The sequence below is a fragment of the Ixodes scapularis genome, unplaced genomic scaffold (genome assembly GCF_016920785.2).
Source record: "Ixodes scapularis isolate PalLabHiFi unplaced genomic scaffold, ASM1692078v2 PGA_scaffold11__112_contigs__length_91849675, whole genome shotgun sequence".
Classification (NCBI taxonomy): Eukaryota; Metazoa; Arthropoda; class Arachnida; order Ixodida; family Ixodidae; genus Ixodes; species Ixodes scapularis.
In genome coordinates, this window is record NW_024609837.1 from 64226675 (window position 1) to 64241118 (window position 14444).

The following is a 14444-nucleotide window of genomic DNA, read 5'->3' on the forward strand; positions in this document are numbered from 1 at the left end:
GAATGCGTGCCATCCACAAGGGCGAGATGCACTGACAGATCTACCTTTCGTTGCAGACTAACGCCGAGCGTGGAAAAGTGATCCCAACTATCGCACTGGGTAATCTTAACCTTAAAGGGAAGATGGGGCACTTCTACATTTGAGAAAAAACGCTTGTATTGCGTTCATTTGACCTTCAGAATAACAGATATCACAATTATATTTCAATGCGACGCGCCGGAGAGCCATAAGAGCAATTTGAAATTAGGGCTGAAGCCCCGCCTCCCTAGCCTTGTCAAGCCAAAAGATCCGTCGATGACGTCACGGACAGCGACTGTCTTTCGCGTTTTTCTCGCGTTTAACAATACTTGCGGGGCAAATGGTTTTGGTATTCGGGTTCACGAGGTAAGAATACACTAGAATTCACTTCTAACTCATTTTTTCCAAGAAGCTCCGTAGCTTCCCTTTAAACAACAAATCCTCGTTAGCTCGCACCTACGGATAATCCACACCACATATAATATTGGCTTCTAAACATCCCGTACAATCTGCGGACTATATTCCAGCAAATGCGGTATACTCGCAGCTTGTGTGGTCCAGGCCGCACGAGAGCCGGTAGGACTAGCAGCCTGGGAGTTTTCTTCCCCTCGGTTTCACGAATGCCTCAGTCAGAAGGGGGGCAGGGTGTTGGTGAGGTAGAGCAGCGTGGCCGTCTCCACAGGCTGCAGCATGGTCGAAGAGATGTGGCTGATCACGTCGCACGAATCTTGCACTGGTACCGTGGTGATCACCCGCTCCAAGCAGGCGACCTCTGCCGCTGGCGCTCCGCTCACCACCGACGCACCACAGTCGAGGACGTCTGTTGGCAGGTGGAGGTCGCCAGTCACTCTCCGTGTTTCGGTAAGCACAGTGTTCCTAATCAGGGCCCAGGGGCGTGCAGTGATGCGATTGCCGCGCCATGCGCGCCGAGGTGCATACCCTGCTACATCCTGCTACATTTGACCAGAATTGCGAGGAATTTGCACCAACATTGCACTAAAACTTGATTTAGTTTTAATAATACTCGAAGCATATAATAGCTGAGGCTCCATTACCCGGACGGATAGTTGCGAAAGGCAAATTTTCAGAACTTGCGAATATGTATTGCCTTGCATATAACATACTATTCGATTTGATTTCGTATCAAACCCTGGCAGCACTCGGGAAGTTTCGCAATAATTCTCATGTTCGTGGTCTGTTCTGGCAGGTTAGCAAGTTTCTCTCTCACTGCGCGCTGGTGCAGCAGCGCACCCGCATGCTATGGGGAACACTATCCTCCGGAGTGAGACGTGAAAATATCTGAATAAAACTTAGGCTTTTATGTAATATGATAGTCTGCAATATCCTAGCGGTATCCTTTTCCAGTTTGAGATTCTACAAGGATACTTTGGTATTTCAAGGCGATTTATATGGGCTCTTCTGTAGGCTTATTATTTATGCCAACTCTTTTGTTTAATTATCGCTTTAATATAAGTGGGAGTCTATTCAAACTAAATGAACAGGAGCAGTGAACGGAAGCTTGGAAAAAGCGCTGACAATTTTAGCAAGATTGTTTTTAAGAAGGCGTATTAATCGCTCGTACGCCAAGTTTTGTTATAAAGTCCTACATATAAATGCAACTGACGTCCATAATCAAATGAAAAAAGCTTTGTCTTTTCTTTATGTGAATAAAGAATTGCATTTTTATCAGAACTTTAGGTGCTCAAAAGTTTTGTATTCCAACTCTATTTCAGTTAGATTCCATACCCAAAATACCCGTTCACACCAGTTTGTACTGTCTTTCATCGGTCATCTTGTTACCGTGTCCGGTGCTTCTACACGCAAGTAAACAGCTACTTTTGTATTTGAGGGAATCGCCTCTCCTCTGCAATTGATGCTAATGAAAGGCTGCACATAACTGAGAAGGCAAAGTAGGCATTGCCTTTTAGTTGGGCAACACATTATAATCTTTGCTGTGGTACGAATGAAACTGAAGCATGCTCGAATGCTCTAAAACTTCTTATTGCTGCTCCAAAATGAACTTTTGGCTGCTACAAGAAATGCTACAACATGACTCGAACCAATCACATTACTAGGTGGGCGAATAGTGGTTTGAAATGAATCGTGCTGCATCATTCATAGCCTTCACAGTGATAGCGAATCTCATGGCACACTGGCTCTCTTCGCGGCGTCCAAGCTAGGGGTGATGCCGATGCTATTCAATTCAAGCAGTATTCCCGCGCCCCCTATTTTTAACCGGGCCAACTACAGTAGTGTTAAGATCGCACAATATTCGGCGTCAGCTATTCTGCTCTTCGTTGTTAAGGCTAACCACAGCTTCCGCAGTACGCATGCGAACGAGATGCGAGACAAAGTCGCACACTCTTGCAGCAGTGTCAGACTGCAGCACTTGGGAAGCAACACTGACCTCGACAACTTAGCACAAGATAGTTGATGCCAATGTAAGTCGCGTCTAACCAATAACGAACCCGAAAGTTTAGGTAGGGCAACTAAAGACGTGCAAACGTGTTGCTGCGTTCAATTTCCATCAAGGGTAAATAAAAGGAAGGACACGCTTTCTGTGCCTTGCTTCTCGACCGGCGTGTGTATGCAACGAGGAATATTCTTCGTTGCACCGTAGTCGCCGATAGGACGAGCACGGCAGGAAAAAGCTTTGGTCGTCCTTCGATAACGCTTGGGCGTCTCGTGAGTGTCTTGAGCGTGCAAGCATGGTGAAAGACGACGAGCGCCTCCCAGAGGCCAGGAACGCCCGAAAGAGACGCCTTGCCGTTTTTTATCCCGTCGGCGAATACAATCTTTCGGTTCCTTTATTCTGTTTGAAAATGTGGGCAGCACCTGAGAATGGCGGGGCAGCTGCCTCGGTGACCGGCGCGTCCTCTTCCTCCACGCCATGAGAAGAGTGCAGCTTCTGGTGGCGCTTGAGGGCGTACTGGGTGTTGAACTTCTTGCCACAGCACGCGCAGCAGAAGGCCCGGGGGTTGCGGTGCACCGACTGCACGTGCTTGCGCTGCACCGAGCGCGTCTTGAAGGCCGACCCGCAGATCTCGCACAGGAAGGGGCGTGCCGTCGAGTGGATGGCCTTGTGCTCCGTCAGGTGCGAGTGCGTTCGGAACTCCTGTGCCGGAGGAATGGAGGAACTGTCTTAGTCCTTTGTTTTTCAAGCTTTTGCAACAAACCACATAATTTTTTTTGTTTAATAGTTTCAGCTTTATCGTGTTTTTGCAATCTAGTGGTCTGGCAACAGTCTTGAAGATTGAAACTATGGTGCCTTCAGTGAAGAGGTACGCAAATAGTCGATGAGAAAAAAGGTTTGGTGGCCAAATACGCCGCAACCGAAAATGGCGGAACAGCAAAAAATATGAATACCGTAAAAGTGCCGGGCAAGCGCCCACTCATAATTTAGAGATAACCACGAAAAAATGGGGGGGGGGGGGGGGGGGGGGGGGTGCTTGTTTTGTCACCAATGTTACATATAAATGTACTGTACATATTTTCTCAGATCTTACAAATTTGGGGTGGGTGCTTAGTGCAGAATGGGCGGATGTGCAGTATTTTAGGGTAAGTGTTTTTGCTTGGCCACTAATATTTTACGATAGGTGATCGTTTTACTCGAGGCTATCGTATGCGCAGATATTAATGACATTTTATAGGGACCCATACAGGTTACGCAAGAGAGCCACCTTCGGACTTTTGCCTGGTGCTGCCCACAGGCAACAAACTATAACTTGCAAGTTTACCTTACGATTTCTTTTTATTTCAGCTCTGTTCTTTTATTTGATCTTGTTAAAAATTAACATCTTAAAAAATAAATGTCTTAAATAATTTTTGTATGTTTTGTCAATAAAGGGTTAAAAAAAAAAATAGTCGCCTGGCTTAGACATTCAAACATGGCGTCCGAATAAGAACAAACATACAATGAAAGTGCGATAGCACTTGACGGGGTTTTCAATGAACGGCACTCGCTATCAAAATGATACGCAGTGTGGCACGTGGAAAACAAATTGTTTTCCTATTCTAAGACGCAGTCCCCGCTCGTGAGGGGAGAGAGATAAGAGTGTTAGTGCACCCTTTACTCCTCTCCCTTTTACGCAGTGCCACGAAAAATTTGTCAGTGCTGCAATGTTTGTCCATAGCTCCGATTAAACTTCGGAGCCAAACCGCACTGAACCGCCTCAAAAAACTTAAAGTTAATTTCATTAAAAGAGTACTCACCCAGGGGTCTCTCCAGAACACAGAAAAAGAAAACTAGACTCTGCTTTGATACATCAAAGGTGCAGGATATAAGCTACATATGCTCAAAGTGTAGAAAGCCCAACTACCTTATTAGAGCTACGTAGATAATACCAACGACATTAACATTTAGCGAAACTTCTTGACTCGATGCTTAGTAGCGAGAGTGTCACTGCACTGTTTCACAATGAGCATATTTAGAAATATGTTCACAATAAACATATTGTGAAATATGCAACAAATTTCTAGCATCTCTGTCACATGACAAAGAAACAGGCAGTTCCTCCTGCCCTCCTGGCGTACTCACCTTGTGGCACTGCGTACAGGGAAAGGAAGCCCTGGGCATGCCATCGGCCTCCTGCGAATTGGTGCCGTGGGTGAGGTGGTGCTGGCGCAGTGCGTCGGCCCGCTTGAACGCCTTGCCGCACCGATGACAGAGGAACGGCCGGGCGCCGCCGTGCACGTTGGTGCGGTGGCGCACCAGGTGCTCCTTGCGGTGCGTCTGGTAGCCGCACTGGGCGCACTGGTGGAGGGGCCCCTGCGCGGTGGCACTGTCGCCGGAGTGCCGCTGCCGGTGTCTCGCCAAGAGGAGGGGCCGCGTGGTGCGGTAGCTGCAGTGGGGGCACTCCATCGGCTGGGACGGGGGGCGAGGTCGTCATGAGTGTGAGCGCGGTGCACGACATCACGCGCTTTGTGTTTCGTTTCCTTCTGTCATCAGTACTGGGATGTTTTCCACGCATCTGGGTCACGCGCTTCTTCCTTGGAGGATTTGAAAGCCCATGCCCTGTTTTGTTCGACAAAAGCCCCATAAAAACCAAGTTTATTACCGATGCCAAAAATTAATGTGAGAAAACACCGAACCAGAAGAAAAAATAAACCCTGACAGTACTTGTCACTGAAAAACACGGACAAATGGACGCCACAATTTCTCGACGCATTGGTAAAAAAAAGTTGATGCGGGAAATCTGAGTATTTTTCCCGATAATTTCATTCTTGATATCTCGGTTAACGGGGATGTAGACCGCTTGCCACGATACACTTTTTTTTCGCGAATATGTGACCAGAAAGGCTCGGGTCGTTGAAGAAACCTTTGTCATGCTCGTACAGCTGAACACCGACTCGCCATTGTGTGCCGCTGCTTCTTTACTTACAGTAGACTCTCATTAATTCAAACTCCAGGAGGTCATGAATATTGTTTGAATTATCAGAAATTCATCTAAATATGATGCAAGATAGAATAATGATTTACCATATGATTGGCTACACATACAAAGCACATATTTGATGATTTCCTTTACATAGGCCTACTGATCACTAGGCCTACTGATCACAAGCAGATATGCCATACATGAAACATCTGCGAAAGGTATGACGTCAGTTTATTTATCCCTGAAAAATGTTGTTTATCGTGGGCTGCTTAGACAGCACATGACAACTCAAACCGAAATTAGATTTGTTCATCAGGCCAAGAAGTTGTCTCATGTGAACCATTAAGCAGGTGCACCGTGCGGCAGTTTACACGGCAACTTGCATGGACGCAGCGACATGGACCTGTGCCATGCCGCCACGACATAGCATCCGCGCGAGTTGCTATGGAAATTTACGCGTGGTGCCCGTTTTCATAGCTTGTGCGCACCCTGCTTGAGCCCCTTGAGAGCACTTCTCACCGAGCACCGGTGCACTGCAGAGAAGCAACACCTGCAAAAGCAAGCTCCACGGGTGTTGCCTCTCTGCAGTGCACCGGAGCTCGGGAAGAAGCACACTCAATGGGGCCGCGAGAACAAAAAGTATGAAGTACACGAAAACGCCATTCGAATTAAGCGGCTTATGAATACATACATTAAAAACGTAGCAAGACAACCAAAATTTTGAAATTTGTTTGAGTTAACCAGAAGAATGAAATATCCGAGTTTGAATTATTGCGAGCCTACGTATATATATGTTTAACCAATCTCGCATGCTAGAGTTGAGCACATGTCAAATAAGCACCGATAAATGTCAATGTAACTCTGGGAAAATAAACACTCGATTGAGCAAGAAATAAACCCCGGAAACCGAAAACGCTACCGACAACAAACTTGGACATTACACAGAAATGAACTGGCATTAACACGGGGTATGCCCTGCAATGCCGAATAAAGGAAAATTTCCCATAAACGTAGCTCCAAGGGACAAAGGAAGACTTAATTTGAATGCACACAGAGTAAATGAAATATATAAAGAATATATCGTAGTGTTGCTTCTTTCTTTTTTTTGTCCCTTGAAGCTAGGTTTAGCAATACAGGGTATGCCTTACTTGAAGAAACCATGAAACAGTAGCTGACAGTGGTGAACTGAACAATGCTTTTTTTTCTCAGAAAATAATATAATGCTCCTGCAACGTCATTGCGGATTTCCGGTGACACATTCAGGGTCAAAAGTGTTCACTGGTGGCAAAAGTTTTCCTTTTATTTTTTACTATATTTCTTCAGCTCGACGATTCCAAGATAGCATGTCTCATGTTTAGGGTACCGTGTAAAAGGATAAAGTTGTTGGCAAGGGAGGCGATAACATGGTCTAGAATATTTTTGTCACACTGGGAAAGATTTCTTAGGGACCGATTGAAGCACCACAGACGTCCTGCCAACATTAAGAGTCGACCAATCAGATCACTAGGAGAACCTGCCGGATGAACCTGGGTTCAGAGAAGCCAATGGGAGGAAAGTCGCCAGATGCGTCTACTTTTCAATAAATCCCCAAAGACCCGTTGAAAGGACGGACGATTGGAAACGCTATCTATACTTGAGACCTAGGAGTCACATTATTTCAGAACAGTTGAAATGCCACGTACAGGATGCAACATCTGCTTAAGGGCTGCCCAAATAGGACACTTCAGAAATCGTGAGGCAACACAACTCCATCAAAAGTCGTGCAAGTCGAAGCGGTTGAAATCCGGCAGTTCGGTGTCCGATTGAACACCACCAAGCAAACGTCACAACTTTTCTCCTTGCTTCCTCCACTTTTAGGGGACCTCAATGCTCGCACTGCGCCTGCCAATGCTGTCCATCTGTTGTGCTGGGCCCTCATATCCTTGGCCGTTTTCCAAAATTTACTCGATCTTACACCAGAGCAAGGGTTATGTACCTCTGCGTTCGAGAACCTACCTGCGTCCAGCACCGCTCTATCTGTGTTATCTTGCGACACAACCCACCGGAGTAATTACTATTTGGGTAAAATCTCGAACAACAGTCCTTTCCTTTCCCGTTTTCGGGACTTTGAAGAGCAGCGGGTGACTTGGGTAACTTGAGCGATTGACCGACAGCCAACAGAGCCTGTGAGTGGCTGTCCAGACCCACATGTTCAGCATGCTCAAGGCCCCTGTCGAGGACACAAGCAAACTTTGATGAAGGGAACTTTACCCTTAGCAAAAAAAGGTCAGAAGTGGACCACCGCACAACTTATGTTGGAGTTGTGTCACCTCACAATTTCTGAAGTGTCTTGTTTGGATAGGCTTCTAAACGAATTATCAAGATTTTTGAATATTTTCTAACTTTCTTTCATTTCTACATGGGTTTGAGCCACTTGTAATGACAAACATTAACAAGGTAGGCATTGCCAAAGTTTCTGTAAGTAAGTAGTCTATCTAAGGACCGCGGCGGTACCTTTGCGGGGGCGACTCGGGGACGCTTGACACAGTAGTGCCGCATGCGGTTGTGCCGTAGCAGCAGCTTCTGGTCGTCAGTGGCATAGCTGCAGTGGCTGCAGTGGTGCAGCAGGTTGCTGTGCGTAGCCTCGTGCCTCCTCAGATGACCCAGGCGAAGCGTTGTGAAGGCACACTTGTCGCAGTTGTGCAGCGTTTTCACCTGCGCTCTCAAAAAGCGGCAATCGGTCGTGAGCAGACGACGAAGTGACCTTTGTCCGCTTTCGACCGTCCGCTTGTTGTGCCTGTCGAGAGATGGCGCACAAGCATGACTCTCGCGCGACTCGGTCGTCTGCATCAGGACCTATCTTTGAATGTGTCAAGGAGGTTCTAGTTTCTCGCAGAACTGAAGCCACTTCTGGAAATTTTGCGAGGTCAAATCCACCACTAAAGCGCGAGACACATGCGCGAAAAATCTATCCGATCCGACGTCCGATCCGACAGTACGACTGCCTGATCCGAAAAGTTTGATCGCTTCAGACGTCGGATCGGCGATCCGACGTGCGTCCAACGCGCCAGATAGTTTCGCATGGCGGACGGATGTCGAAAGCGTCCAGTCAATGACAGCACAGCTAGCGCGAACGTCATGATGGTGCACTGGGTCTGGCGGGACGAACAAGAAAACGGGACTGACTTGGGCAGCAGGAAGCCGGACGCGTGAATCCCGCTGATTCATTCGAGAAAGATGGCCCCAGCAAAGAATGCACGCGCTAGCGAGAACGAGCTCCTAATTTTGCTCGTGCGAGCTGAACCGTCAATCTGGTACCAGAGATCTGCCCTGTATACATCTTTCCAAAAAACGCTCCTAAGCCGCCGCCATGTTGCTGATGCTGATGCGGCTGGTGCGACTCTAATGCCCTCTATCAGCTAGAAATTTTCTGCCACTCTCTGGGTCTGTGAAGACCCGCTCAGCGCGGTTCTCTACCTACGTTTTTGCGGTTTTGCATTCAACGTTTTCTCGCCCCTCTTGAAAGTTTCCTCTTCATTTTTTTTATGCGTGCTGCGTACCCTTTTTGTGTTATCTTCCATAGTGAGAAATAAGGCTGGCAAGTGCTTGCCATTCAAGCTTTTCTGCTCGACATTCACGGGAAACGAAGGAGGTGAAGGACGTTGAACGACCCTTGACGCGATTTTGCGAACATTGTTCTCCCCCCTCCCAGAGATAATCATCTCCAAAAATAGTTGTCCGGGTTGGTGTGAGAAACGGGTCAGTCGCGTTTGTTTCTTTGCCTTGGTGCGGTTGTGAAAAAACGAAGCTCTCCCCCAAAACGCGCCCCAAAACGAAGTCATCTCGGATTCCGTCCAATCGTCAAGATGTGACTGTTGTCGACTGTGACTGTGTTATTTGAGATCTTTCTCAAATAAATATTTTTCGGATAATGCTGCATCGAGTGGTACGTACGATATATTGTTTGAATGTTAACACTTCCTCAATAGTATGTCCGTGTCCTGTCCATCAGTAAACACGTTATTTGTGAGCGTGAAAAATGCATGACTTTCGGCCCTCTTCTGTTGCAATTTATTTTTGACAGCAAAGCGCTTTGTCGTTTCACATGCGGCGAATACCGCGGCGCCGTCAAAACTTATCGTAAGAAAAAAACAAATAACTACGTAGAACTATACATTCCAGTCGCATTCGTTCTGTCGCGCGCGTACCTAACAAAAATAGTTTACAGCTTTTTTTTTGCTTTTTTTTGTTTTTTCAAATGTGGCACAATGCTTTCTAAATGTCCTCGGGAACATACATGTACCATGAAACACAAAATATAGCAGGAAAAGACGAGAATTTAGCCGCCAGCAGCGTTTGAAACTGCGCCTACGCAGGCTGCACCTATTGAAATCACAGTCCACTCGGTTAGGGTTAGGAGGGACGCCGGTGAGAGTCTAGCCTCAAACTCAGTGACTGGGCTCGAAAACGGTCTGTTGCCCCTGGGGTCGAGTGTTTTTTGGAAAGGTGTATAGGAACGCGGACCTCTGCTGGAGCGCTTGCTTAGGCGGAGCCGAACGGATCGTCGTGTCGCATGCAAAGACGGAAATGTGTGTCTCAAACTGTCGCGTGCGACGATCCGGAGCGGCGTTCGGACTGTCGGATCGGAGGATTCTGCCGTCCATGTGTCTCGCGCTTAAAACATGTCTTGGGTGAAAATATGAGCTTGTTACGTGCAGGTGCCGCTTTTTTTGCCTCATGTAACATTGAGTTCCTCGATTCACAACACCCTGCATATTGAACGGCGACACGTCGGGCAAGCGCATTTGTGTGCCAAGCAATCAACGACATCATAAACCCCCAGTAGGCAGGCACATCACCAGGACAGACTTACCAATAGGTAAAGTGTGCAGCTGCCTAATGCAGCAGAAGCTCCGGGGGCGTCCAATTTGGAGGCGGCCAATTTGTGGCCGCCCCAAAATTAACTGCCTCTTTCTTTTTTTAAAATCTATCAGCTACTTTGGGAATTCTAGCTCCAAATCTGGTTACTCCTGAAACTTTTGAAGTCCAAACTTAGCTCCTTTGCGGCCCACTCCCCACGGTCACTGACTATGGGGGTTGGGAGTTGCAGGGAGGGGGGACAAAGAGCAGGGGGCGGCACTGTTAAGGGCTGTCTGAGCGGAAAAATGCCGAGGCTGCCTCTGCACATCACCCTAATAACAGGTTAATTTGAGCCAGTTGTCAGAACATTGGGAGACATTTAGTAGTATGATCCTCTATGTTTTCTCTTTGATCAAGTACAAACCACAATGTATAATGCACCACAATTGAGGAGGATGTGAATCATCAGGGTAGCAAGCACCTCTTTCTCATCTAAATGAGGCTCTTAGCTACTTCCTGTTGAGAAATGGGAAGCACAATAGAAGGCAGGGAACTATGACACCCGACAAATATTAGAACTTGATGCCTATAGAAAGATTCACATCCTCGGTTAATTTTTGGGGGAGGGGAGGGAGTGAAGGAAGGAGAGGACTTGGGGGGGGGGGGGGAGAAGTAAACAAAAGAAGCCTCTTGGTACATAAACTGAATACCCACCTTTTCGTGTATTTTCATATGCTTGATGTAGTGACTGTTACGCTTGGTTTTGAAGGAGCACATCTCACAAAAGTACTTGAACGGCGTCACTTGCTCATAGTTCCTTTTTCGTCTCTGGCCCACTGTCTCCTGCGCTGCTTCCTTTCCTGCATCATGGACATCCGCAGCGGGCTCTGTCCCATCTTCTGTTGTTGAAATGCCCACTGGCAAATCGAGCATCGCATCTTCGAGTTTGGAGCAGTGGATTTCAATGACCATTGGGTCTGGCAGGGGCACAGAGCTGCTATCGCTCTGCCAACGAAACCAAACAAGTGTATGTGAACGGTTAAAGGAAGACAAACCAAATACTCAATTGTACCGCTCACTAAGTGGGGAACTGAATTTGAACTGGATCTATTGCATGCAGGGGGCAAAATATGCCGACAGTCCTGGCAACTTATACGACAAACCCCTATCCCATTCAACAGACTATTGTAGAGGCTGTAAAATATTATGAGCCTTGCTTTGTAATGAAACATGCTGGGATTTGCATGGTTGTCCTTGAATATGAAAACTCGAAAACCAGACCCGGGGTCTGTGCTATTTTACACGAGGCTACAAATGAACAGGTGGCTAGTCAGTGTCTGGGGTGACAGTTAAAAAAAAAAAGGAGCAGAAGGTCAGAGGCAAAACATGCCTTCATGAAGGTGAACGCGGTAATGTAGATTGCTGCGCGAGTATTGTAAAAGCCGTCGGAATTCTTCCGCTTTGAAATCGAACAGGAGCTGTGCCGAGCATGTGTGGTGCAGATGTGAGAATCATAGTTGAGAATATTAAAAGAAATCGCACCTCCTCAACTTGTTCAAGCACACCATCGTCTGCAACCGCTCTGACTTCTTGAAAGGCGTGTTGGAGGTCTGTCGGGCAGAACTCGCCGCAGTTGTTGGGGTCCGGCACAACATTCACGAGGAGCGTTGTGTCGCTCGACAAATTGAACGCCTCCTCTTTAACAGGAAGCTCAGTCGAATCGTCCGCATCGTTTGTTCTGATAACTTCGTGGGATGCCACATCATCTCCGCAAGGGTCTTGAATGCCGTCTTGAAATGCTATGGACAGGGTGACTTCTTCGGGGTCCGAGATCTGGCACGTGCCGATGGCGTCTTGCTGCAACACGTGCTTCTGTAGTATCTCGCGCGCCGTGAGAATGTCGAGGAACGATCCCTGGATTAGGTAACGCAGGCAGGTGGTCGAGACGTCTTCTTGGAGCTTTCCAGGAACACCGTTTTCCTGGAAGAATGTTTCGATGCCGTCCGGAATGGAGCGCAGAACTTGGTCCGACAGGAATGCCCGGACATCGTCGAATACCTGCAAAAGTGTGCACGTTTGTTTGTGTAACGTGAGTGGCCTACAAACAACCTGATGCTTCTTTAATAGTGTGCTTTCCAAATGAGCAAAAAAAAAAAAAGGAAACATTTAAAATTAATGTTTAGCATTTAGAAAAAAAAATCTTGATAGTATTTATGACAATTTATCATTATGGTGAAATAGGCAGGACGACGTCATTGCGACAATGTATAAAAAAAATTCCAGCTGTAGTTATAATAGCAGCAATGCTTCGACAATCAAAGGCATGCGAAAGATAGAAGCACACACTGAGAGCCGGGAATTAAGGTGCCGCGCAAATGTTACTTTGGTGTCTTAGGCTTGCACCATAGGTAATCTCCAAAACTCTGTGATAAGCGTTAAAATACGATTTGACAGAAGCCAAGCAACAAGTGCTCGTATACAACCTCCAAGATCTTGCCGCTTTTTTCTCTTTCTTCCTCTGTAGATAGCGTCGGCATGGCTTTTGATCATAGTCGCCAGAAGACGGGCTAGGAGAAACAGATGCGTCTTCTGTTCGTGTGAAGCCCTGTTGGTGCCCCGAAAGTCTCCGCCCAGCTCATATTCGCCCAGCAGTTCGCCGTGAAAAGGATCACACGGGTCACAGAGCGCCAGCACCAGCACATCGTGAGGAGCGCATAAGACGGCCGTAGTCCCTGCAACCGCGACGTTTCGGTAAAGCCTTTCCGAGGTCGTTAAAATTACCACGGTTATGACAGTCACAACAGACGTGACAGCTAAAACAGTTGCCAAAGCGGTAGGAGTCAAACCAAATACTTGCGAAGCTGCCAAAAAAGCTGTGTTGGTCGTCTTCGATAATTGCGCGTGCGCTGCGCTTTGGTGGGTTGCTTTCAGTGTGTTCCTTGATGCGAGCTTAGACGATTTTCACCCAATTGTGACGTCATGGGATCGTTTTAGCTGCGATAGGCGCCACTGAATGATAAAACGCGCTGAGTTCTCGGGGTGCGTCTTATATGCGCTTCATGTCAAGAGTACATTTTGTTTTAAGGCAGAACATTAAACATAGACTAACGTGCAATAATTTCGAATTTTTTTCCCTCTAGCATTGTGCCAAGCTGACACTACAGAGTCGCTTCCAAATTAAAATAAATGTTTTTAAGAGAGAAAGTATGCAGGTGAGCTCAACGGGAGAGCTGGTAGGGCCGGTAGGGCGTGGAAAATTAATACAGGGAGCATTAAAAACACTAAGCAAAAAGTGCACACTTGGTAACGCCCTACTGAACGTTGCGCTTTGCGCGCTTGGATTGAGTGAAATAAAGGCAGACAGTGGAAGCGTGGGTGTCCTGCGGAAGGCAGATTGAATCTAGTACACCGGATAAAGGAAACTGCCGCGATCGTGGCTACGACGTTCGATTGAAGCTAGAATATGCGTTGTTAACTTCAAATCCTTCCAATTACGTTTCCAAACGCAACCAGACAATTCAAAGGAGGCGGCATGCCGGTGACGTGACCGCACGTCTCCCACAGAAAAATCGAAGGCTGGAAAACCCAGAATTCGCGACATGCAACACAGACCCAAAAAAAATTGTTATGTGGACCAATAGAAGCAAATACTGCTACCGCCTCAATATATATATATTGTTTCTTTTTTTCTTTTAATAATGCCAAACAATAAATTACACAAAAGTCCCGTTACAACCGCCGACGCGCGCGCATGGCTCACAATTGTTTTTATTTGAGCGGGACAAAAAACAAAGAAAACAGCTGCCGCCGTGTTTTCGTGGGTCCTCCCGGGCTTGACACCAAAGAGAAGTCAAACCCTTTTCGGGGTGGGGCCAAAGCAGAGTCAAAGGACAGCGGAGAACCCGTTTTTAGAACAGCGCGACCACCTCAAAGAAACTAGGTGCGTACGGATGGAGGGCGGTACGTGGGCGAACGAGCAAAGTTGCCGGTGTCTCCTTCCGCAAAACAACGACACGAAATAGTTCGCAAGACAACGCCAGATCTCTGTACTCCCCGTAACAAACTCGTGAAAACTTTTCTCATTCGTTACTCGCGCGTTGGAGTTTATAGCCCCGTTGGTCTTGGATCAAGTTACAAGTTCCTGTTTCGAGGTGACACCGCGCAGACGGGGAAACAGCAGCGCGGGCGCCGTGAGCAACACACTTCCTG

General features: G+C 47.2%; 1 protein-coding gene across 1 annotated transcript; it reads right to left on the minus strand.

The window, feature by feature from the left end:
- Window positions 1-451: 451 nt before the first annotated feature.
- On the minus strand, window positions 452-13208 carry LOC121835037 (zinc finger protein 16-like). The gene is made up of 7 exons (XM_042288949.1): window positions 12719-13208; window positions 11778-12293; window positions 10950-11240; window positions 7890-8090; window positions 4556-4882; window positions 2854-3133; window positions 452-838 (listed from the first exon to the last, which is right to left on the minus strand). The coding sequence occupies exons 1-7, from the start codon at window positions 12770-12772 to the stop codon at window positions 648-650; spliced, it is 1860 nt and encodes a 619-aa protein (XP_042144883.1). The 5' UTR covers window positions 12773-13208; the 3' UTR covers window positions 452-647.
- Between the last annotated feature and the right edge of the window lie 1236 nt (window positions 13209-14444).

Coding starts and splice junctions, on each gene's coding strand:
- LOC121835037 (XM_042288949.1), bottom strand. CDS start 12,772: ATGCCGACGCTATCTACAGAGGAAGAAAGAGAAAAAAGCGGCAAGATC. Junction 4,883..7,889: donor CCCGAGTCGCCCCCGCAAAG/GTACCGCCGCGG, acceptor CCCCCGTCCCAG/CCGATGGAGTGCCCCCACTG. Junction 839..2,853: donor AGCTGCCCCGCCATTCTCAG/GTGCTGCCCACA, acceptor ACCTGCCAACAG/ACGTCCTCGACTGTGGTGCG.